At 40.4% G+C, this 27,097-nt stretch overlaps 1 protein-coding gene and 1 non-coding gene across 2 annotated transcripts; one reads left to right on the top strand and one right to left on the bottom strand.

Moving 5' to 3' along the window:
• The first annotated feature begins 755 nt into the window (after positions 1–755).
• On the top strand, positions 756–3,179 carry LOC103705441 (G-type lectin S-receptor-like serine/threonine-protein kinase LECRK3). Its single transcript, XM_008789149.4, has one exon. It carries the CDS (start codon positions 756–758, stop codon positions 3,177–3,179), a length of 2,424 nt encoding a protein of 807 aa, XP_008787371.2.
• A 23,812-nt stretch (positions 3,180–26,991) lies between these two features.
• Positions 26,992–27,097, bottom strand: LOC120104285. The gene has a single exon (XR_005506747.1). It is a non-coding gene; the product is annotated as a small nucleolar RNA R71 (small nucleolar RNA).

Here is a 27,097-nt window from a genome sequence, read left to right as displayed (position 1 = left end):
ACTTTTAGTAATTATTTTCTAAATTTTTTCTGTTTATAGATAATATCTAGAAATTAGGTATTCGATATCTAAATATGGGCCCAACTTCTTTGGACCCACGATCTTTTATGGTGTGCCTTGCAACGTAGAGAGCTGTACAGTTCAAAATGGTTGTTATGTTATTATTTCGACCATGAAGATGAATGGCTATCAAATATCGTGCAATGTATGATACAAAAATATGCGCAATGCATGACACACAACGCATATCTTAATCAATAGCAGTCTGTCTTTATAATCGAATGAAGTGATGGCTATTTAGAACTGTATAGCTCTTTGTGGTGCTAGTTGCACACCTTAGCCGCAGCAGGATAAATCTGAACCGGCCCTTCCACCATGGCTTCAATCCCTGTCTATTTTCTTCCACCTAGCGCGTGGAACCGGCAATTATATTATATGACTCCTAATTGGGCCCAACCGCGTGGACTCGTTCTCCGACTTTGCACTTCTAGAGATCGCCAGTGAGGACCCGTAAAGCGTCGTATGCTATCACCTACTGCGTTGAATTGGTAGACGGGCCAACCGGCCCGACCGAGCAGGTCAAGAGGTAAGAAGAAAGAACCTCAAACCTCGCAGCCGACGTCAAATTTTGACTTGAAGGCAATTGAAACGGCAGAATAGTCAAAATAATATTTTACAGGGAAATTTACATTTACAAATTAATACATATGATATAATATGGAATCCCCTCTCCCAGAAGGCTAAACTCCCATACCATGGCAATGGGAGCAACCCTTCCTCTCTCTCGCCATCTCGTAAGCCTGGTTGCCCTCCTTGCTCTAAGCCAAGCTTTCTCCGCAACTGCCCAAACCTACACCAACGTAACCCAGGGCACCATCCTCACTCCCCTCGGCTCAACCAACTCCTGGCCCTCCCCCTCCGGCGACTTCGCCTTCGGCTTCCGTGCGCTCGACTCCAACGCCTCCCTCTTCCTCCTCGCCATCTGGTACAACTCCACCTCCCCCCAGGCCATTGTCTGGTTTGCCAACGGCCACAACCCGGTCCTGGCCGGGTCCAAGCTCGAGCTCACCTCCGACGGCCAATTCTTCCTCACCGACCAGTCCGGCAACGAGGTCTGGAACCCCGGCGTCAGCAACGCCTCCTACGCCGCCCTCCTCGACTCCGGCAACCTCATCCTCGTCTCCTCCAGCTCTTCCTCCCCTCTGTGGCAGAGCTTCGCCTCGCCGAACGACACCCTCCTCCCGGGCCAAACCCTATTGCCAGGATCCAGTCTCCGGTCACGGCTGACAGACTTGGACTACTCCGAAGGCCGGTTCGAACTCCTCGACCAGAAGGACGGCAACCTGGTGCTCTACCCGTCGGCAATGCCGGCCGGAAACTTGTACAAGGCCTACTGGGCCACCGGCACCGTGGACTCCGGCTCCAACTCCCGGCTCGTCTTCAACGAGTCCGGCAGCCTTTACCTTGCTCTCACAAACGGTACACAAATGGCCATATTCTCCAACGGCACCTACTCGACCAACGACTACTACCAGAGGGCGACGCTCGACCCCGATGGCGTCTTCACGCTTTACGTCTATCCGAAGAGCGCATCCAATGGGCAGCAGGAATGGCAGGTGGCGGGAACCACCCCTCCGAACATTTGCACCGCGATCATGAACGATTACGGGAGCGGGGCCTGTGGATACAACAGCTACTGTGTGTCGAACGGCGACAGTGGGAAGCCCGACTGCCTGTGCCCGCCCAACTATTCATTCATCGATTCGACGAGGAAATATTTAGGGTGCATGCCGAGCTTTGCGCCGCAGAGCTGCGAGCGGAACCAGACAGATTCGTTCGAATTCCAGCCGCTAGCCCAAATCGACTGGCCGCTGTCAGACTACGAGCTTTACACGACCGTGGACGAAGACCAGTGCAAAGAGTACTGCCTGAGCGACTGCATGTGTGCCGTGACCATCTTTAAGAATGGAGACTGCTATAAGAAGAAGCTTCCCCTTTCCAACGGGAGGAAGACGTCGTCTTTCCCCGGGACAGCTCTGATCAAAGTGGCCAAAAGCAACCCTTCCACGCCTCAGCCGCCCGGTTCGACCGCAGCTGTCGAGAAGAAGGATCGGAAAACTTTAATTCTAGTTGGATCGTTGCTTCTGGGGAGCTCCGGGCTTCTGAATATGGTGTTCCTGGCTGTGATATCGGTGAATGCCCTCTGTCGCTACGGAAACAGGAGGCCGATTAAACCAGAATCGAGCGTGCCCGGAATGAACATGAGAGTTTTCACTTACGGTGAGCTCGAGCAGGCTACAAATGGATTTAGTGAGGAATTGGGCAGTGGATCATTTGGAAGGGTCTATAGGGGGTCATTAACATTGGACTCAAGAACGTGGATCGCAGTGAAGAAGTTAGATAGGCTGCTCCACGAAAACGACAAGGAATTCATGAACGAGGTGAGATCGATCGGCCAGACTCACCATAAGAATTTGGTCAGATTGCTCGGTCTCTGCAACGAAGGGGTGCATCGGCTTCTGGTATACGAGTACATGAGCAATGGATCATTGAAGAGCTTTCTGTTCGCGAGCGAGAGGCCACATTGGAACCGGCGAACCAAAATCGCATTGGGGATTGCCAGGGGAGTCCTATACTTGCATGAAGAGTGCAGCGCTCCGATTATCCACTGTGATATAAAGCCAGAAAACATACTCCTAGATGACAATTTTGTCGCTAGGATCTCAGATTTTGGGTTGGCCAAGCTTCTAAGAACCGACCGGTCTCACCGAACGAACACTGGCATCAGGGGAACCAGAGGATATGTTGCTCCCGAGTGGTTTAAAAATGCGCCCATCACCGCAAAGGTGGACGTCTACAGCTTTGGCGTCGTGTTGCTTGAGATTATTTGTTGCAGGAAAAGCTTAGAACGAGGGGTGGGAAATGAGGTGGTGATGGTGCTCACTTATTGGGCTTGTGACTGCTACAGAGAAGGGAGGTTGGACCTCCTGGTGGAGAAGGATGAAGAGGCTATGGCGGACATGAGTGTAGTGGAGAGATTTGTAATGGTGGCCATTTGGTGCATCCAGGAAGAGCCATCTCTAAGACCCTCAATGCAGAAGGTGATTCAGATGCTAGAAGGAGCAGTTGCGGTTCCTGCTCCCCCAGACCCTTCCTCCTACATCAGTTCAATCCGCTAAGTTCTACTTCTCTATGTTTCTGGCCTATGCCATATGTTAATTTTGGAATCTCTTTTATAATTCCAACCTAGCAGGCACACAATCTCACCTCAGCTTCTCCAGAAAAGATTGAGTCTACCTTGCAGAAGAAGAACAAGAAAGGGAAGAAGAGGAAGAAGAATTTATATTTCCCGACTACTGTACCAGACTCTGTTATTTTCCTCTGCTTGTAGCATCATAATCATGCTGGCTGCTGGAAAGAGAATATCTGTTGCTCTCTTACCAGCTACTTTCCCAAGCATAAACAGATCAACAAAGGGAAAAATTGTACCATATAAAATTTTAACTTTGGTTAATCGATGTTCTAAAATTGCATATTGTAGCATTCATGTTTGTTTCTTTTTCGACACTGTAAAGTATACATTTATATTGTTATGGATTGCGTTGTTGCTGCTTGGAGCTCCTAGAAGATGACGACATTTGGAGTTGCAGGTTGGAATCCTGATGTACAGAGAAAAACAAAGAACAGCATCAGGCATATGACGAATTTCAGCATAGGTTATTCTCACACTCCATGAAATGCCCTTGGATGAGTTTTATATTTGATCTTTGACGTGCCTTTGTTTGATGTATTTATATCCGAAATGAACTAAAGTGCATATTTTTGTTGGGAGGAGTTGGGCTCTGGAATGAAAATTGGAACTGAGTAACTCTTTTGCCGACTATGTTTGGAAAAAGTTCTATTTACATTCTGATTTTTAGAAAAAATAAAAAAGTTTCAATCCCTCAAAATCTAATTTAGACTCCCTCCTTATATTTAAATCCTATTTAAATTCGACTTCGAATTCCAATCATAAACCAAATGCATCGAAAAATTTGGTTATTCTAATTTTTATTTTAATTTATTTTAATATCAAACAAATGCACCTAAATTTCTGAGGCTCGACCAGGATAGCCGCTGTTAGGAGGTGAGCAGTTGAGGAGCTAAGAATATTGCTTTGTGTAGGTAAAGAGTCGCGGAGATTTCCTGGCTTATACGGTGTTTACACGGAGTTATATCGCTGACAAAAAAAGCACAAACTTATGGCATGATAAAAGTTACTTCCTAGCAGTACTTTGTACTTTCGGCGAACCAACTTATACGATTGGACTTAATTTTTCAATCAATAAAGGGTGGAAAAAGAACGCATGGTGAATGCGTTCGTTGAATCGGAGAGCTGTTGACCATTGCGAAGAAAGAGACGTTCAGGGGTTTGTGAGGTTTGAAATGGACTTTCGAGTCCGGTCTGTTGAAGTAATGCATGATGCTTAAGGTCTGAAAATAACAACATTACGTGAAGTTTCTGGACAACTGGTGGGACATTATGATCGAATTGCTTGAAAATAAAATATAATTTTTCACTTCTCCAAGAAAAGAGAAAAAAGTGAGATTTTCAAGTCAAGTCAGATCCTCTCAAGTTCGGATATGCTGTAATGGTTCCGTATGTTCCAGGACCTGAGCCATGATTTGCGTGAACAGTGATTGGATTAATAAATATTTATAAATCTTGTATTAGATCATATCATAATTTTATATATCATGACAGTTATAATAGAGTAACAGCTAAATATGGTCATATTTTAAGTACATATTTTATAGATTACAAGAATTATTATATCAGCCACCATAATGTCATGATGGTTGTTTTTTTTATTTTCGAGCTATGGCTATTCTGTTCATTCACACTAGATAAAAATTTCTATGCAGGAAATTTTGTTCCCAAGTTCTAGCCCAAATTCAGCATCATCAAAATTTGACCATGCTTAGACCTAATCTTTTGAAATGCGAATTATCATTTAGATCCGGTGCTCAACTTGGTTCTGTATTTTGACCATGCATGGGCCTGAAAATGTTTTCGGCTCATCGAAACTTGCATCTAGAAAACCAAATTAAGTGCGGCAATAAAATTCTAGATCCAACAAAAACTCCCAACCATAACCTAGTTAAACGCAATCTCAAACCTAGATATAGTTCTCTACTTGATTCAGGCGCGGATATTATGAAATAGGACCCCCCTTAGAGGATCCCAAAAGACTGTAGGGGCGTGCTCTACCTCCTGCCAACTCTTGTTTTTTTTTTTTTTTAGGCGCGGATTAATCAATGTGTTCTTTGTAAGCATAACTTCATACATCGTAATGGAGTTAGTTGTCTTTGCAATTCAATTAGAATACAGACCTAAGATGGAGACGAAGAACAGCATCCAGGTTTCAATGAACTTCAGTGTAATACTATTTACATGATTTATTCCTTCAGCAGTCAACACTGCTTTGATTTCAGAACATCTGGTCTCAAGTTCCAAAGCTGTAGGCATCTTATAATCAGGGTGGACTTCTTTTACGGGCTTAGTATATAGCATTCTAATACATGGCAGTCTTGTCCAAAAGTGCAGTTGGGAACTCGACCATGATTAACAATGTTGAAGCTAAGAATACTCATCTAAAATTTTCTTCCATTTGTCCACCACTACACCGAATAAGCATATCATATATGATATGAACATCAAGGACGTACTGGAATTGGCTCGGAGAAAAATTATACCACACATTTGCGACTGATAATATCCATGCAATTTTCACCATATACGTATCTAAGAATAAGAAGAGGTGGTGGGCGAGGGGGAAGAAGTCTACAATCAATTGACCAAGAAAAACCATGTCTAAGTGTGTGCACAACGCTGCCTGCTCACACATTACCATGCGATCGACCATGTGCCTAACGAATGGCCCATGCAGACCCAATGGCGTCTTAGGTTAAAGAGCCCCCATTGAAGGTCAAAAATCAGACCTTTTGAGTGACTTGCAGTTAGGTTAAAAAAAATGCAGCTGCAAAGTTAAGTTGGACCTAGTCAACTAAAACTTTGTTCAGGTCTATGCATGTAATTGTCTGATTAATCTAATTAGTCAGGTCACCACCAAACATAGCTTTTAGACAAGAATTTAAAAGTTCGATTCCATGTAGCCTTAGCCCTCATTTCAAAATATTTATTACTTTTTAGTTTACAATTATTTCTTATTTATTTTGATTTCATCATTTTCTATTGTCTATATTAATATGTAAGAAGGCTGGATTTTTTTTTTTTTAAAAAAAAATCTCTAATTCTAATTCCTCGAAGGGAGAAATTCACTTTTTTATAAATTTTGGTTCTACTAGCTTAGGCTAACTGGGTTTTGTCCTTAGTGAGGTTGGACGATTTAAGAGATAGGATAACTCTGTATTGTAGACTCACAATTTAAAAGCTTAAGCTGTTGGGAGAAAGATCGGCCCAAGCTAACAAACTCATGTGTCACCTTTTTTATTAAAAGTCAATTTGACACTATGATAATCTCTTATACCCAATCTCGTGACACCCTCGTCATGGTTGGCTCCTAGTCGAGAGGGAGAGGCCAGCCTAGGGCTTGGGTCATCCTCGACCCAATCTTATATAACAAATAAAGATTGTTATGCACAATAGACTTGGATGTGATACTATTTGTTATATCCTAAAAATACGTGATAAGAGGTATCAAAGTCAAGCTCATTGTGCGTCATAACTTTTATTAGTCGTGTGGACTCTCACTGATGGAATCCATGGTCGAGTAGGACCTGGTAGGGTTGAGTAGGACCCAGGCCCTAGGTGGGCCCCCCTCTTGAGTAGGAGCCAACTGTGACGAGGGCGTCACGAGGTTGCATAGGGGAGATTGTCATAGTCCTATATTAACTAATAAAAGGGGTGACACATAGGTTTATTAGCCTAGGTCGGTCTTCTTTCCAACAATTTAAGCTTTTGGGCTATGAGTTCATGTCGTCTGGCCTCTCCTATTGAAAAAGATAAAAAAAAGTAATAATAGTAACAATAATAACAATGATAATAACATAAATGGGTCAAGCTGTTGGGAGAAAGACTGGCTCAAGCTAATAAACCAATTTAAAAGCTTAAACTATTGGGAGAAAGACCGGCCCAATCTAATAAACCAATGTGTCACCCTTTCTATTAAAAGTCAATTTGAAACTATAATAATCTCTCATACCTAACCTCGTGATACCCTCATCACGATTGGCTCCTACCTGAGAGGGAGAGGCGAGCCTAGGGCTTGGGTTCTTCTCAACCTAATCTTATATAACTAATAAAGATTGTGATGTATGATAGATCTGGATGTGATACGATTTGTCATGAACTCATAGCCTAAAAACATGTGACAAGTGGTATCAAAGTCAAGCTCATCGTATGTCACAACTTTTATTAGTCACATGGAACCCTCACTGGTGGTTACTAGGGTCGAGTAGGACCTGGTAGGGTCAAATAGGACCCAGACCCTAGGTGGGCCTCCCTATCGAGTAGGAGCCAACTGTGACGAGGGCATCACGAGGTTGTATGGGGTAGATTATCATAGTCCTATGTTGACTAATAAAAGGGGTGACACGTGGGTTTATTAGCCTAGGTCGGTCCTTCTCCCAACAACTTAAGCTTTTGGGCTATGAGTTCATATTATCTAGCCTCCTCTATTTGAAAAAATAAAAAAGTAATAATAGTAATAATAATAACAATGATAATAACATAAATGGGTCAAATTGACTTGCACTTGTTTGGATCCTTTTGTTTAGATATAATTAGGGTGATCAAGAATTGACTCATCCGGTGCCAAGCTAAAATAGCCAAGAAGAAAATAGTGGCAACTTGAGTTCAATCCAATACCCTCATCAAATTTTTAAACAAACATCAACGTGATGCCACAATGATGGATATCTTTGTAGAAGTATCTTTCTGAGTATATCTATGAATTTGAGATATTCTTAAATTTTTAAACATATATTAATGTGATGCCACAATGATGGATATCTTTGTAGAAGTATCTTTCTGAGTATATCTATGAATTTAAGATATTCTTAAATTTTTAAACATACATCAATGTGATGCCACAATGATGGATATTTTTGTAGAAGTGTCTTTCTGAGTATATCTATGAATTTGAGATATTCTTAGTCTTCGATAAAAATCAAGATAGATAGCCTGAGTTAGGATTTTTGGCTACATCTAGTTGTGAAATAAATTTGGAGCAAGAAAAAAATTATCCGAGCATCGTAACATTCTGTGGGATAAGCATCTTTTTGCGTTTGGTTTGAGAAATAAGTGGGAGGAGATAAGGAAACGGAATATGGTACATTCCATCCGCTTTGAATTTCATGTTGATTGGTTTTCATAAAGACAAAATTACCCTCTCACATTTTATTTTTTGTACTTAACAGTAACTAGATTAAGGTAAAAAGCTAACTTGGCTTATGATGTGGGAGGAAATAAGCATATTCCACCTAGGGGTGCCAATTGGGTCGGATTTAATCGAATATGGGTCAGATCAAAATTTCATCATCCCAAACTTGATCTATTTATTAGACAGGTGAAAAATTCAGATTTGAACCTGCCTTGTTTATTAAAAAGGTAACCCATTTATTAAACATGTCATGTCACGTTAAACAGTTTTAATAGGTTAAGCGAGTTTTAAACAAATTAAACAGATTTAAATAGGTTAAGTAGATTAAGCAGGTCAATTTAGATATGATAGAAATAGGTTAAGTAGGTTTTAAACAAGTTAAACAGATCTTAAACGGATTACTTGGGTTCGGTTATGACATGACCCGACCCAATTATTAAATTGGTCAAAATGGGCTAAACGAGTCAAAAGTTTAAACCTGAACCAATTCTATTTAATAAACATGTCTAGATGGGTTAATTCTTTTATGACCCAAATTTATTTACGTCAAACTCGAGCCTGCTTAAAGCAGGTCATTCATAGATCGGGTTGATGAGTTGGGTCATAAATTGGCATCCCTAATTCCACCCCTCTCTACACATAAACTTATCCTTTAAGAGAGAGGGATATCTCCGTATGCAATTAGGGAGAAAATTAAGCCATCCTGGCCAAAAAGATTATTTGGCGTGATAAGAGAAGGAATAGGAAGTTCTCCATCCAAAGGTAAAAAAAAACTTTGAGGGCATATTAGAAAACTCCAACAAGATTGGGTTGGATTTTCTGTTGGATCATGGATTACAGTCTATTTGAGTAAGACCTATACTACCCAAATCCTATTTCATCACGTAGTCCTACATGCCTGTAGATGAGATTTTGGCCAAGACTAAGATAAGCTTCTTTTTTTTTGAGAAAAAAAGGCTAGGTAAACTAATATGCCTATTTACTATAGAAAATCCAACGCAATTCTATTGGATTTTCCAAACAGGCCCCAAATGTATTTGGTCAAGTCAAACTAAACTGAAAGTTGGTGCCAAACACCTGGGTTCAAGTCCGGCCGTCACTTTGATTTCGATTGGGATTTCTCCTCAGTTCTCAAAACAACGGATATTGAGCATCAGGTACATCATGGTAACAAATAGTATAGCCTCAAGCAGTTCTTCCGGTATTCTCCTACTTTCTTTTTTGGTGCATCTGTATTCACCTACTTGTTGCACATTTTCTTCTAGTGTTCTTATTGAATCCAAGCTAGGGATTGTAACCAAGCCAGGATTGATCGGGCTTGGGCCTGATCAAGCTTGGTTTGAAATTAATTTGAAGCTTGACAAAAGATCAATCTGGTTTGTTTACCACTATTTCAAGCTAAAGTTAAGCTTATTTTTGAACTGAGCCAAGCGGAAGACTAATTGCCCAGCTTGAAAATCCTAAATTGAGCTACAAAATCAAGCTTTCGGTGGAGAATGATGAAGAGGCGAAGACTAACATGAGGACAGTCTAGAGGTTTGTGGTGTATCCAGGAAGAGTCATCACCAAGGCGTTCAATGCAGAAGGTGACAAAGAGCAATGCGTTTTCTGTGCACTGGCGGAATCCATGTACAGAAGCTGCATTCATTCAGTCAAATGTTCTAAATTAACTGAATTTTTTTTATTGCTTACATATATATTACCGTTGGATATATTGTCCCTGCAAGAAGACTCTAGATTATCCAAGTTTCTAGTTTCTATCTATTCCTGCTGTCAGGTATGGAGGCACATTCTTCACTATCAAACTTTCTTGATAACTCAAAATGCATCTAAGGTCCAAGTAAAAACATTTGTAAGATTCATGACAGTAGTTCACAACAAGCAACTTCGACCGATAAAGATTGTATAGAAACAGAATAAAAAGAGACATCATTTGCAGATATTCGAAATATATAATGAAGAAAATAAACTAATATCATGGTATACAAAAATTGTGGCTGATATGCAGATAAACATGCACTCTAGCCATATAAAAGATGCATAATAATCTTGTGACCCCTGAACTATAGCAGGTGGGAAAATTGGCAGGATGGATTGTTACTTAACTGTATGATCTTGATCGGTAAAATAGTAAAACTGTAGATTTACCAAACCTAAGAACTGAAATCAAAGGGGCTGGGAAGCCAAATTTGCAGCTGGTAGCAGTGAAAGAGGGGAAAATATTTGCACCACCATTTAAGATATCATCGAAATATGCTATTCGCCGAGCCATCACCATGAACACGCCGGATCATCTCAGCAAGAAGGTTTGCCACCTTCTTATGGAAGGTGGTTTGGGATCGCCTACCGACGAGAGCAGTGTTTAGTGGATATAGTTTGAGGATTCCCTCGGTATGCGAGGTGTGCGGTGTTGACGAGATGGTGGACAATGTGATGTTTCAGTGCATATGGGCAAGGATGACGTGGTAGGTGGCAGGATTCCCGTGGAGGCTTCGAGCTAACGGGACCAGTTCTTACTGGCCATTCGCAGATGGTCGGGTATGCCATTGTTACGCCAAGAGGTTGTCAGAGCGATCTGCACAGCCTACCAGATTTGACTGTTAAGGAATGCTCGAACTTTTGGCGAGTACAGAATGTCGCCGAGGCTCGTGGTGGAGAGCGCCCGAGCACAGGCGGCGAAAATTAATCATATCTCATCCTTAGAAGGGCTTTTGATAGCTCAAGACATCTGAGGTTCCCATTCTGCTCAGGCAATACCCAGTACGGTGTTCTTCACCTGGGAGCCCCCACCTCCGAGTTTCCTCAAGATCAATTTTGATGGATCCATCTCCAACAGAGGTATGAGGGGAGGCACAGGTTTTGTTATCAGGGATCCAGACGCCAGGGTGGTGGCAGCAGGCGGTTGTCAGCTATTCGACATCTCCATGCCTAGTGCGGAGCTGAGGGCTACCCGGGCAGGCCTTCGACACACCCGGCTTGAGTTACGAGCCAACTCAGTCATCCTGAAGGGTGACTTGCTCACAGTTATCAGTTGGATTTAGGGGGTCTAAGAGGTGCCGGTAGCAACCATCCGTTGCTTCGTGACATCTGGGCAATGACGACGAATGAAGGGGCCTTTCAGGCCAAGCCTGTATTTTGCAAAGCCAATGAAGTTGCAGATTGGGTGGCCAGCTATACGGGTGGTACCCTATGGGTTGGGGATAGAGAGTTGCCCCGGGCACTTCGAGATTTTCTGTTTTCTGATTTTATTGGGTGTATTCATACACGTTAGGTATGAGTTACCCGTCCTAGCACAAAAAGAAAAATAAGGACAGTCAGTTAAAGGAAGTAATTGTGTTCTGCTACTGGAATTGTATTTGTGATTATCACTTCCTCAAAGAGGCCTCTAGAAAGCCTTTCAACTGCGCGCGGGGGGGGGGGGGGGGGGGGGGGGCCGCAATATAACTTAAACAACTAAATTAATATGAAAATGAACCCTATAAAGAGAAAGATGAGATTTCTTTTTTCAAAAAAAAAAATTCTGAACAGCAATAATGCTGTTTAAATCAAAATACTGCACCTAGCACTATCTTGGCCCATTGCAAAATTATCATACTTGCTCCATGATATAACTGTATAAGATGCTTTTTTAGCAACTAATCACAGAGGATGACATGATTATCATCATTAGATGAAGGAATTGGATAAGACTCATCCATGTCACTGAAATTCTCTTCTTTTTTTTTTTTTGCTTAGAAAAAGAAAAAAGGGGGGGGGGGGGGGGGGGGGGGGGGGTGGTGAGGAGAACCTCACCCGTGTAGCAACCCTCACTAGGCATCCTTTCCACTGGAGAATTTTCGATACGGATAGATAAGTTTTACTCATATCCTCCTCACCCGCGGGAGAACCCCACCAACATGGCAGTCCCTTCCACATGTGAGTACATTACACTAGTACCACCTAAGTAACGACAGACCAGATGGCGACTCCACCGGGCAAACTAGGTGGAGGATATCCGTTCCTCACATTTAATCGACGTCCACGCGTTTTGAACCTGGGTTATTCTGGTGGAATCTTAGTCGCTTAATCCGTAGCTTGTTCGCCCTCGGGCGCACCGTTCCAACCATGCTACCACCTCGGTAGTAAATTCTCTTTTTTGAAATTCTAATATTTCATAGTGAATGTATTATTTTTTAAAACATGGAAAAAATAAGCCAAAATGTTAATAGAATTAGCAGAGGATCTATCCTAATTGCTCTTGAAGTATGTCACCACGAAGGAGATTAACCAAAACCCTGATCACCATTAATGGTGCAACATCTAGAGCACCCAAATGGTCCAATGTGGATGTGGTGCCTCCTAATATTTTGTGCACATCAACATAGCAGAAATTATGCACTTCACTAAACAAAGACATTTGACAATTTGAATTATTTATTCTTTTGATTGGATGGTGATGTGGCACCCGACAAGAAGAGGGAGTGAGGATGCAAAAGGTGAGGGAGAGAGGAGAACGACAGAGAGAATACGTTATACCTACAGCCTGTTGCAACGGTCAAATTGTGGAGGTTCCCCTTATTCTAAATAAGAGGGCTGTCTAAAGTGGCCAAGGAAGGAAGTAAATTTCAGAAAAGCTAAATGGAGATGAAGGAACAAATAGCCAGTATCTTAACTGCATCCACTGACACATTTCAATGCATGCAGCTAAAGTATAGTATGGGAAAATTGATGTTGAGGTATCACAGCTTATTATAGATAAGTTTATTTTATAGTGCATAACAAAATGTATATATAGTGGTTACTGGGAAAATTGTGTCGAGTTAAAGGAGTATTTTCATTTTGAATCTTTCTTTAAATTTTAAAGCTTATTTGGGTTGTGGAATGTTGGCTGGTAGAGACTACTATGTTCTGAAAGAGTGGATAAATGGATAGGCATGGGATCGCCAACAATTATGAGATTCAGATTTTGTTTTCTTAGAATCAGTGAAATTAATTATTTCCTCTAAATAGGGAAAAGAAATAAAGAGTAAATAATGTCAAATTATCTCTTCAATCTTAGTCGAAATTGTAGCTGAAATGAAGAGAGAAAATGTAGGGTGAAGTATTATATGGACAGTTTTTTCTTCTTCTTCTCCTTCTTTTTTCTAAAAACCAATCAAGAAAGAATCCCTAGCGGGCGCATACTTAATTGCTTCAAATAGCTTAGATATCTCTACGTTTGCATAGTGTTGCATCTCTTTTTTTTCTTCTTTTTTTTTCTTTTTTTTTTTATGATGAAGAGGGAAGCAAAGCCACCCTACCTTTATTAGAAAAAAGAGTTTACAGAAATTAGTTATAAAAGATTTGCACTAAAAAAGATACAAAAGGGCAATTAAAATATTTTATAAAAGATAGTGATCAGTAAGTAGACTTGTTAAACTATTCAACAAACTGAATAACTTCATAAGTAATTTGAAAAATCTCTGTATCTTCAATATGCAACTATATAAGCTATGTATCCTGATGTGAGTCAGCCTTTTCCAAAAAGATAGATCAACGTCTCTCAACGTGCGACGCCAATGTTGCACCAACGTCTCTAATAGTGTTGCATCTCAAAATCAATTGAATGTTTATAACTATGCTACTAAAAATCTTGTTTACTTGGCGTTACTTGGAAAGGTTTACGGTCTCTTTCCAAAATGGGGAGCATGACTGTCGTATAAGATTCCTACACTTGTTTTGCATGCACCATATGGCCATGCACACCGCCAATTACAACTGATTGTTTCTATAAGCCTCATTCATCTTGCGCTTATTTTGGTGCATGATTACAGAAACAAGTGACATCATTTGGTCCATGCCGTGTAGAATATAATTTCTCAAAAGATGCTATCCAAAGGCCCCCACCATGCATGCCCTGGGGGAGGTTTGGGCGAGTCAGAAGTGCAAGCAAATGGAGGGGAGCAAAAGGCGAGCAACCTTCTTGACAAAGCGAGGTTTTGTAGGAGGTGTTTGTCAGGGATTTAGTGGACGGTGGAATCCATTAAAGAAGGGAATATACGGTGACTGCAAATGGTCCTCCAAAGGAGACCATCTTTAATTTGTTCCTGTTTTAAATAAGCAAATCCATGTGACAAATTCTAGGGTTTGAAGGTTCTTTCCCCATTACCATCGGCAAGGACATGAATAATTGCTACCAAGTACCCATTAGAATTGTTCTTCCACAAACTATGGAAGGCCAAAGATAAAAGATGAGGAAAAGACGAATCTTTCAAGCGATGATTCTATATAATGGGGGAAAGACGAATCTTCCTTGTAATTTTGATTAACATTGTTATTCTTTTTCCGAGAGAAATGGCCTCGAAAGTATGAAATATAACCAAAATGTGAATCTACTGTAGCTAATTTGTATTCAAACTTCAAAGGAGAGCATCAAGGCAGTACCATGTGGTGGCCATTTTAAAGAGGGTGAACATTGAGATAGTAACCATGTGGTGGTTATTTTAAAGAGGTTGGACCTTAGTAAAGATGAAAATCTAACACATATTAATTGGATCAAAAACTTAATCTCTTTTCTTTTCTTTTTTGACAAAAAAATGGAAAAAAACTTAGTGCCTATCGAGATGTTACAGAATAAATGCACTAAATTAATATTTAAGATGAATGGGCTTGGTTCTATTTTTGAATCAAAATTTTATTACATAGTAAATAAGGTAGAAAACTATTTAAGCTTAAGTGTCTTCCATACCCATTATATTATTTCTACTTTACGAGAAGAGGAGAAGCCATAAGATAGGCTTTTTAGCTTCTTCTAAATTTTCTTTTTCGACGACCTTTCTTCTTATAGAAACATTTTTTATATGATATTATTGAATATTTATTTATTTTTTATTTTTTTTGGTAAATAATAGGAGGGGAGGGGGAGGGACCAGTCCACCCGTGTGGCAGCCCCACTATTGGGCTCCCCTTCCACTAGGGAATGTTCGATACATGTCGCAGATTTTCGCGTGCCTTCTCCGACCCGTGGGCTCACCGTCTCACATGTGGGTACGTTACCCCAGCGCCACCTCGGTACAGATGGAAGGAAAGCATATCCGTCAACGAGCCGTCCAGGCATGGGGCATCCGGTCCCCTAATTTAATCGACGCCCGCGCATTTCGAACCCAGACAACTCGGATGGAATTATCGCCCCCTTACCACCAGGCTACCATCTTGATGGCAATATTTATGTTTATCAAGAAGTAGTTCTTTTACTTTAAAGCACATTTGTCTATACAATACTAAAACATCCCCTAATGATGCAGGTAAGCACCCTTGCATATCCTTGGCCTTGGAATAACTTTCTGATCAATGTATCTAGATTATGGATTTGGGTCATAGTCACACTTGATTGTAATGTAGTTATTACACTAGGGAATTCGATCTTTGCAGACTTATATAGCAAGATACAGGGCACGATTACATAGCGCTTGTTTCTATAATTAAATAAATAATTAGTATGAAGGGGATTCGATCTTTGCAGACTCTAGCAAAGTTGAGCTCTTATACCATGTTGAGTGAATTCTGAACCCGAAAAGCTTTAGTTGTTAGAAAAAGACCAATAATATATAGTCGCTATGGTTTGGCTTTGGAGATGGAGTTCGGGACTTGCTTGTATGAATGACGAAGAGCCAAATTCTCCATTCTTCCTTGTAGAGCCTTCTCTCATCTGTTTTAGCTCCACCGAAGAAGTGATCCAACAAAATGTACCCATAGGGAACCTTAGGACCCTCCAATCATTTGAAACGAGGGGTCAGACTCCTTTAGGGCCATTATGTCCATTCAAATCTCCAAGGGACACGCTAATTAATCTATTGTGCGATGCATAGAATCTTGACAGGTTCCTCCAGCTCATTATTATTTAACAACTTGCTTCATTCAAAAGACCTTCCAAAAAGAAATCCATAATAATCTTCTTTGCTTTGCTTGTCATAGGACCCCGGTTCTTTATATAATTAAGCATGGTTTTGTCGCCAAACTAGTTCACGTATCTTTTGGCCGCATAAACATCTAGATATCTTACTTTGTGGGAGCATATGTTTTGGCACTTGATTCCCAATGCATGCTCTCTGTGTCTGCATGGCGGTTGGCCGGAATGGTGCAAGGCCACTTGCTGCATGGGATCTCATTCTCAGGTAAGGTGCGGCTCGCACTATGCGACAAAGTTTGTAGCACTTTGAAATCTATGCAGTGGGTGATCCAATGATGGATTCATGTGAAAGATAGAGAGTCTTTCTTTCATGCAAAAGATAAAATCGTGTCCCCCATATGGCAACTCTTTGGTTGCATCAAGGTGCATCGTGAGCTCTGGCTTCATACTTGTTCTTCACCCACTTGACAGAACATAGACCACGTAAGTTGAGAAAAACAATGATAATAATCAATTGCTTATCAACAATGATAGAAATGGAGATTAGAAGAACTTTCGGCTTGTTTTGCTTCTGATGTATCTGACATGTCGGATTGTGCTGTTGGAGATTAATTTCTTAATATTTTGGCAATGATTTTGTTCCTTTGCTTGGAAGAATTTTCAAACATGATATAGAAAGTCTCTAAGTGCATCAAATGAGGGTCAATATTGTATACCATTAGTTTAAATTATTAAAACAGATGACCGGCCAAGTGGTTTAGTTAAACGCAGGTGGGTCGTGGATGGTGACCCAAAAAAAAAGTGTGCACGCTGTTTTTTTTGGCTTTATAAATTGAATCAAAATAGATATTTATTATATTATCCATCCGAGCAAAGAGCGTGAATGGTTACCCATAGATGCCTTGCATTGCATCTGATATGTGATCTCTCGCACTAGTCGAGTATATGACACTTATTATGTCATCCAATAGTTCATGTTGTGGGTCAGCTCTCCCACCTTTGTTGTCAAACTAGTTATGTTGTTATCAACTATATCCTGATTGTTCAAACAATAGTTTCGTGCATTTGGTTGCTTGCCATTACATCTAGTTGGACTTATATATATAGGAGCCAACACTTGCACAATTGCACTAAACTGTTATATGGTAACATCCAATGATTACCAAACAAGAATAAGCATCATACACAATGCAACACTTGCACAACAATAAGGTTTATTTAACAAGTGCAACAATTTGCGCAGCACTAGCTTGAAGACTTCCTAATTATTAAGTGCGAGACCAAGTGCAAACCCTTTTTTGTTATGGAGAGATTGAATCTTGCCAGAGTAAGAGTCTTGCTATCTCATATACATTAGTACTGTAGCCGAGCTTGAACTCGATAGTTCTAATGCTCATCTAGTCTTCGTCTTTACCATGCCATCCACATATTAAAAATGTAGAAGATAGACAAGCCTGTGCATACTTCGATGCATAATAAAGCTAATCATATTCTTGCTTGTAATTTTCACTCCAAGGTTCTCAAATCCTCAATAATCGGAAATAGAGTGGTTATGGTACTGTCTTGTATCGATATACTGTTGGGATTGGGAGGTAACAACAAACAAGATAATTAAAGCACAACGGAATCAACAACTCTCCCACCTTGTGTAAACCTGTTAGAAAACAAACAACTAGAGCCAATCCACCTAATATATATATATCAAGGCATTCGCAAATACTTAGCTGATCAGAAAAATAAAACACAAAAGGAACACCAAATTTTTACGTGGAAAACCTCCCCAATGTGGAGAGTAAAAACCACGGGACCGTAGTCCACCCAAAAACTTCCACTATCAACAAATAATGGGTATACAATCTGTTCTCTCTAGCCAAAACTAGAGGCATATATCACCACATAATCTCAAGAACAATATTCTTGGCAAACATCAATTATAAGAGAGAAAGATTGAGAAGATCTCACATAAACAGCAGCCACGTTTCTGAAAAAATCTGACTGTGATAGAAGACTGCAAATGGCGATCACACCGTACAGATTGAAGAACCACGTGTTGCGAACCTTCTGTCCCAATTTCAGCTCGATCGGACCACGGATCACCTCCCGATCGTCGTTTGATCAAGACTGCGCGCTGAATATCAATTCTGCATCTTCTCCCCTGCCTCCCTCTATTTTTAATTCGTGGAAGACGGCTCACATACCCTGCATTCTCAACATAAAAAGGTTGCCCTAATGGGCCTCACGTTTTGGGCCAAAAATAGTCCAACCAAATAGGCTAAAAAACTAATTAATTTAGCCCACATTTGTTGGGCTAAGTCTCCTCCAACATAGGAGGGATAACCCAACAAATCTCCCCCTCCCGACTATGTGGAGGGATTCACCATCCCGGCGATCAATCGACATACCTCAAGCTTTTCTCTTGGCAAAGACTTTGTCAACATATCAGAACCATTGTCATCTGTATGAATTTTTTCAAGTTCCAACAGCTTAGAACTCAGAACACCTCGAATCCAATGGTATCTCACATCTATATGCTTCGATCTTGAATGAAAGGTAGAGTTTTTACCAAGATGGATAGCACTCTGATTATCACAATATAACACATAGTGCTCTTGCTTGAAACCAAGCTCCTCAATATATTTTCTCAACCATAGCAACTCTTTACATGATTCTGTTGCTGCAATGAACTCTGCTTCAGTGGTAGAAAGTGCAACACACTTCTGTAACTTTGATTGCCATGCCACGGCTCCTCCTGCAAAAGTAATTAGATAACCTGAAGTAGATCTGCGAGTATCAACATCTCCAGCCATATCTGCATCTGTGTAACCAACTAGCATAGGTTTCTCACATCCAAAGCTAAGTTTCAAACTGGACGTACCTCGAAGATATCTCATAATCCACTTCACTGCATTCCAATGCTCTCTTCCTGGATTTGAAAGAAAACGACTAACTGTGCCAACTGCATGAGCCATGTCTGGTCTTGTACACACCATTGCATACATCAAACTTCCTACCGCTGAAGAATATGGAACTTTCTGCATGTCTTTCTTTTCTTCATCTGTAGAAGGACACTGTTTAGTGCTCAATTTAAAGTGAGTAGCAAGAGGAGTACTAACCACTTTAGCTTTGTCCATATTAAACTTCTGAAGCACTTTCTCAATGTACTTTTCTTGTGACATATACAACTTCTTAGCATCTCTGTCTCGATTAATCCTTATGCCAAGGATCTGTTTTGCTGACCCTAAGTCTTTCATAGCAAAAGACTTATTTAATTGCTTCTTCAACCTATCAATCCGAGAAGCATTCTTGCCAACAATCAACATGTCATCAACATAAAGTAACAAAATAATAAAATCATCATCATCAAATTTCTGCACAAAAACACAATGGTCAGAAATTGTCTTCTTGTAACCATGCTCCCCCATAACTGACTCAAATTTCTTGTACCATTGTCTCGGTGCCTGCTTCAAGCCATAAAGACTTTTCTTTAATCTGCATACATAATCCTCTTTTTCCTTTTCCTCGAAACCTTCTGGCTGCTCCATATAAATTTCTTCCTCTAAGTCACCGTGAAGGAAAGCAGTCTTGACATCCATCTGCTCAATCTCTAGATCAAGACTAGCTGCTAAACCGAGAACAACTCGAATAGATGACATCTTTACAACTGGAGCAAATATTTCATTAAAATCAACACCTTTTCTTTGGCTGAATCCCTTGACAACCAATCTAGCTTTATACCGTGGACATGATGAGTGTTCTTCTTGCTTCACTCTGTACACCCACCTATTCTTCAAAGCTCTTTTGCCTTTAGGCAACTTTACTAACTCAAAGGTGTGATTTTCATATAGTGACTTCATTTCATCCTTTATGGCCTCAATCCATTCTTTCTTGTATTCATCTTCCATCGCTTCTTCATAATTTTCGGGTTCTCCCCCGTCAGTAAGTAGCACATATTCATTAGTTGAATACCGTGTGGAAGGTTGTCTATTTCTATTAGACCTCCTAATTAGTTGAGCTGGAACATCTGGTTCTTGCAACTGATTATCAGCATCATTATTTGCTTCAGTCTGTATGGGAGCATTTTCATTCACATCAACTGCATCTGGCTGGTCATTCTGCAACTCATCAGCATTTTCTGGCACTGGTGTTGGTGCTATAGGAACTGGATCCAAGTCTATCATGTCATCACTATACTGTGGCTCTGTCTTATCTGCTTTCTCAATGTCCTGTATGGTTTGATCTTCCATGAACACGACATCACGGCTTCTAATAAGCTTTTTGCTGACTGGATCATAAAACTTGTACCCAAAATTATCCTGACCATACCCTAAAAATATGCACTGTCTAGTTTTGGCATCAAGTTTGGACCTTTCATCTTTGGAAATATGCACAAATGCCTTGCATCCAAAGACATGAAGATGATCATAAGAAACATCTTTACCTGTCCAGACTCTGTTTGGCACATCAAACTGCAAGGGAACACAAGGTGTGAGATTCAATACATGTACAACTGTACTCAAAGCCTCACCCCAAAAAGATCTTGGCAACCCTGCTTGTGAAAGCAAACATCTGACTCTCTCCACCAATGTCCTATTCATTCTTTCTGCCAAACCATTCAATTGAGGTGTCTTCGGAGGTGTTTTCTGATGCCGAATACCCTGTTCTCGACAATAATCATCAAATGGACCTGAGTATTCTCCTCCATTATCTGTTCGGATACATTTCAGCTTTCTCCCTGTTTCTCTCTCAACTGAGGCCTGAAACTGTTTGAAAACATCCAATACATGATCCTTTGTCTTTAAGGTGTAAATCCATATCTTTCTTGATTGATCATCAATGAATGTCACAAAATAACGAGCACCACCAAGTGTCATTGTCTTCATTGGACCACAAACATCTGAATGCACCAGATCAAGTGCATTTGGTTTTCTGGAAGGAGGGGATGCTTTGAAGGAAACTTTGTTCTGCTTACCTGCTAAACAGTGAGCACAATTTCTTAGATGAGTACTCTTCACTCCATGTAGTAGTCCTTTCTTAGCCAACATCGATAAGCCTTTCTCACTCATGTGACACAGTCTCTTGTGCCATAACTCAACTGTATCTTCATTCTCCACTGCATTGATAGTGGTTCTGGAGAGCCCTGTCTGTAACAAGTATAAAGTTGAGTGCTTTTTACCTGTAGCCACAACCAAAGCTCCTTTAGTGAGCTTCCATCTACCATCAGAGAAAGTATTGCAGAATCCTTCATCATCAAGTCTACCCACAGAAAGTAGGTTGTAACGGATGTCGGGAATATGTTTCACATTTTTAAGAACCAACTTTGTGCCATTGTTGGTTTCTAAACAAACATCGCCTACACCGACAACTTTGGCTATGCCACTATCTCCCATTTTTACAACCCCAAAATCACCAGCTATATAGGTTGAAAAGAGATCCCTCCGCGATGTAGCATGAATAGAAGCACCACTGTCAACTACCCAGCTCATCTCATGACATGCAAGATTAACAACATCAACATCACAAGCAATAAGAAAGTTTTCAATAATGGAAACCTGATCTTTATCATTATCATCTTTCTTCTTATCTGTATCTTTGTTTTGCTTGTTTTCCCTCTTCAGCTTCCGACAATACTTCTTGATATGCCCCTTTCCACCACAATGATAACACTCAACATTAGCGAATTTATTGGACTTACTTCTGGTCTTGCCTCTGTACTTCGAATCTCTGCTTTTACTTCTCCCCCTCGTCTCAGTAACTAAGACATCTGACTGTGAAGAGGAACCCTGTGATTTTCGTCTCATCTCTTCATTCAGAATACTACTCTTAGCTAAATCCATTGAGATAACACCATTCGGGGCTGAGTTAGATAAAGTTGTTCTCACTGTCTCCCACGAGTTCGGCAGAGTGCCTAGAAGCCATAATCCCTGTACCTCATCATCAAAATTGATACCCATTGTGGCCAATTGATTAATGATCCCTTGGAATGTATTCAAATGATCTGTCATAGGAGTTCCATCCTGATACCTCAAGGACATCATCTGCTTTATGAGGAACAATTTATTATTTCCAGTTTTCCGGGCATACAATTGTTCAAGCTTGGTCCATAAACTGCGTGCATGTGTCTCTCCACTAATATGATTCAAAACATTGTCATCTACCCATTGCCTGATATATCCACACACTTGTCGATGGAGCAATTTCCACTCCTCTTCAGTTTTGTCATCAGGTTTCATAGTAGAAAATACCGGTTGATGATAACCTTTCACATAGAGAAGATCTTCCATCTTTTCTTTCCATGTATGATAATTAGTACCATTCAGATTAATCATTCTAGCAGTATTTGTTTCCATTGTTCACACAAGATAAAACAATTCAACAACCTCGCTCTGATACCACTTGTTGGGATTGGGAGGTAACAACAAACAAGATAATTAAAGCACAACGGAATCAACAACTCTCCCACCTTGTGTAAACCTGTTAGAAAACAAACAACTAGAGCCAATCCACCTAATATATATATATCAAGGCATTCGCAAATACTTAGCTGATCAGAAAAATAAAACACAAAAGGAACACCAAATTTTTACGTGGAAAACCTCCCCAATGTGGAGAGTAAAAACCACGAGACCGTAGTCCACCCAAAAACTTCCACTATCAACAAATAATGGGTATACAATCTGTTCTCTCTAGCCAAAAACTAGAGGCATATATCACCACATAATCTCAAGAACAATATTCTTGGCAAACATCAATTATAAGAGAGAAAGATTGAGAAGATCTCACATAAACAGCAGCCACGTTTCTGAAAAAATCTGACTGTGATAGAAGACTGCAAATGGCGATCACACCGTACAGATTGAAGAACCACGTGTTGCAAACCTGCTATCCAAATTTTAGCTCGATCGGACCACGGATCACCTCCCGATCGTCGTTTGATCAAGACTGCGCGCTGAATATCAATTCTGCATCTTCTCCCCTGCCTCCCTCTATTTTTAATTCGTGGAAGACGGCTCACATACCCTGCATTCTCAACATAAAAAGGTTGCCCTAATGGGCCTCACGTTTTGGGCCAAAAATAGTCCAACCAAATAGGCTAAAAAACTAATTAATTTAGCCCACATTTGTTGGGCTAAGTCTCCTCCAACATAGGAGGGATAACCCAACATATACACCGATACATGATATGTTGATGAGATTGGTAGCTAGTGACTGATGAGGGTGATAGACAAGGATGTTCGTTGAGTGATAAGTGCTTAATAATTGATAATTTAGTTACCTTTCCATAGCACTTATCAATATTTTTAAACTGATAAATACATATTTTACCATGAAATTGAACAAACATTGAAGTAAGTTTAAAATATGGTAATTATTCTCTTAAACTAGATTCTGAACTTGTCTCTCTCTTGGTTGTAATCTTTCATGAAAACTACAAAAAAAAATATATAAGGAGATTTTGTTGACCCGACTAAGGTTATAACTAAATGGGCTTTGGTCCTGATTTGATTGAAAGTTATAATTGTATAGGAAAATATTTGATTAACCCTTTTATTAAGTCACAGTCTGATCTGGTTGAGTCCAATCTGAAGCGGTTTAGTAAGAATTAAATGACATTGGGCTCGAGAACAAGTTCAAGCCAAATCAACGATCATGACCCACCTCAAACCCAAAGTAATTCCCAACCAATTCCTTACATGCCTTCATATAAAATTTATAAATTTAAAAAAAAAGAAAATAATGAATATAATAAAATAAACAGTGCATCACGGATTCACTGTTCATATGAACAGTGTCCTGTGAAAACACTGTTCATATGAACAGTGTTACAAAAAAAAAAAATGAATCCACTGTTCATCTTCTTTCCTCCTCTCCGCAGTGCATCACGGTCGAGATTTCCGTCGATTCTCCCGTTCCGGCCATGAGATGGCGTCGCCCGAAAGATCCTCCACGCGGTGCAGCCGGCGTCCATGCGTCCGTCCGCGATCACCGCCCAGCCACGTTCTTCCTCCGAATCAGCCCGATCCTCCGCCCTCGCTTCAAAACAACAGGATCCCAGTCGGCTGCAACCAATGAGCCGTTCCAAGCGCCCAGCAGCCGAGATTAACGTCCTTCGATCGGCCCATTCCAGCCAGCGACCGAGTGGAAGACCAATCTCCTCCGCGATCATCGTCCGCCCAGCCATCAGCTGCCGAATCACAAGAATGGCGTTCCGCCTCTTCCCCTTTCGGATTCTCATCAATCCTCCGATTGGCTCCTCCCAGCGTATCCCCTGCATCTGTGAAGGAAATTCCAGCATCCTGTGATTCAGCCCTCCCGCATCAAGCCAAGGATCACGCATCCAAATCGGGATATGCATTCAACCTTTCTCCCATGCGTATTCATCTTCCACTGACCACTCTTCCACGACCGGCTGCCGAGATCCAGCCGATGATGTGCATTCCGCCCAAGGATCATGCGTCCGCTCCCTTTGGATTCATGGCTGGCTTCACCAAGAGAGGAGAGACCTATATAAGAGAAGTGGGAGAGGACGGTGAAGGAAAGGGGGGGGGCACGGTTCCAAGAAAAAAATAGAGCTTGCTCTATTTTGAAGAGAAAAAGAAAACCAAAAAAAAAGAGAATAAAAAATAGAGAGGGTTTGAGGCGGATAGCAAAGGAGTTCTTCAGCCAACCAATGGAGATGACAAGCACCATGAGCAGCTGAGCCTCGGTTTAGGGGTTTGATGAAGCCATAGAGGAGTATTCGTTTCATTTTTATTGATTTGAGTTTGTATTGTAAGATGGTTGCATGATGAAGAATTTATCAATTGATCTTACGATTTATCCAATTTATGTGAATCATTTATCTTGCATAAAATATTTTACATAGATTGATCTATTTCATCGAATCCAACACCTGTGGTTTGGAGGAGATATTCATGTGACATCGATTTCATATTTAATGACTTAATGATCAGATGCATCATGCTAGGTTAGACAGGTCATGCTTATCGTTAGAGTAGATGGTTTGTGCTAGACTTAGATACTTCATGCTGGGAATTAGTTATAATTTTCTTTTGTGATTGCTTTGGCTTGTAGTCGGAAGCAGTCAAGTCTTACATACAACTCAATCATTGAAAGCGTCACGGATATAAATCTATCGGTGGAATCTAGCCCTAAACACCTCTCTCCATAGATAATTCATACTACTACACCCATATTAATTCTTAGTTTTTATCATTTACTCTAGCTTATCCCCTTTGAAGTAATTATTTAATTAGGAAAAATAACTTGTCTCCAATCCCTGTGGACCGACACCCGTAATCACTATCCTACAGGATACGTGCTATTGCGTGGTTTAATTTCAAAATTGAAAGAACCGATCAATTTTTGGCGCCGTTGCCGGGGATTGCTAGCATAGTCATTTTTCCTATCATTAAAAAAAAAATTAATTAATTAAAAAAAAACTTTCAAAAAAATATATATATAAATAAAAAAAAATATTTTCTATTATTGTTACTTTTCTTATCTCTTTTTTCTCTTCTACTAATTTTTTTTAAATTTTCTTTTGATCTTATTTGATCAGGAATCGAAGGAAAAATCTGGGATGATCAAAAAGAGAACTGTTGGAAAAGGAATGCTGTAGAGGTTTGCCAAAAAAAAAAATAAATAAATTGCTGGGAAAATTCTCTTTGGTAACCTCTAAACCTTTCTTATTTAAATTAAGTATTAGCTTGAAATTTTGTGGTGATTGTTTGATTTTAATTTCAGCAAAAGTGTGAATGCATGCCTGATACACATACACCAATTAATTTGCACTTAGTAAGGGCAATCACCCCAACAAGATAAGAGCCGGATTTCATCACCGGACTCTTGCCCAATTTAGGTGAACTCAATCTCACATAGTTTCACTTTAATTAAAATCAATTAGACATTGGCTCCTAGGGACATTCGAGCTCAATAGGATGAAGATCACCGAAAGTTGCACCAATTTCGCTCTGTGGCTTAGTTGATGTCTAGGTAAGCTTTGTCCCTATAAGGGAGACAATTCATCTGTTCGAGGCAAGTGGGTTTTAAGTGGGACCTTTGCGAACGCATTGTGACCCCTCCACTTACCTGGGAGCTTACCTGGTCAACTCGGTTCATTAGACCGGATTGGAGGCTTAGGTGCCCTCTTCAAACCAGTTAGGAGCTGTCTAGTGATTTTAGGTCAAAGACTAGGATTGATATGCTTTTCTCTTTTATTGCATGCTTGATTGATCGAGTACTAGTGTATGCACGGTAGTCGTTCTAGAGTACAAAATCTATTACCTTTTGACCCTGAAATAGAACGAACCCTTAGGAACATTCGAGCTAAGATCAAAACATTAGGATCATCCCCACCTCTTAAGATGGCTGAAGAACAACCCAAACTCCTGAGGGAGTACTTTACTCCCACTATTTATACTTCCCCATCTTGCATTCGCTTACCTGAGGTAGCAGCTGTACAATATGAAATAAAGTCTAGTGTGATCCAAATGCTCCCATCTTTTTATGGGCTCACCAACGAAGACCCATACAAACATTTAGATGAATTTCTTGAGATTTGCACCACTGTCAAGATTCAGAACTTCACTGATGATGCCCTGAAACTTAGGTTATTCCCCTTCTCCCTTAAAGATAGAGCCAAACAATGGCTGAATTCTTTAGAAGCTAACTCAATTCGTTCTTGGGATCAAATGCAACAAGAATTTCTTAAAAAATACTTTCCCATAGGAAGAACGAACCAGTTTAGACGTGCCATTACAAGCTTCTCCCAAACTGAGGGAGAAGAATTTCATGAAACTTGGGAGAGATTTAGGGACCTAATCCGTAAATGCCCACATCATCAAAT

Source organism: Phoenix dactylifera, chromosome 1 (assembly GCF_009389715.1).
Source record: "Phoenix dactylifera cultivar Barhee BC4 chromosome 1, palm_55x_up_171113_PBpolish2nd_filt_p, whole genome shotgun sequence".
Classification (NCBI taxonomy): Eukaryota; Viridiplantae; Streptophyta; class Magnoliopsida; order Arecales; family Arecaceae; genus Phoenix; species Phoenix dactylifera.
The sequence above is the reverse complement of the archived record's forward strand: the minus strand, read 5'-3'. Positions and strand labels throughout refer to the sequence as shown.

Coding starts and splice junctions, on each gene's coding strand:
- LOC103705441 (XM_008789149.4), top strand. CDS start 756: ATGGCAATGGGAGCAACCCTTCCTCTCTCTCGCCATCTCGTAAGCCTG.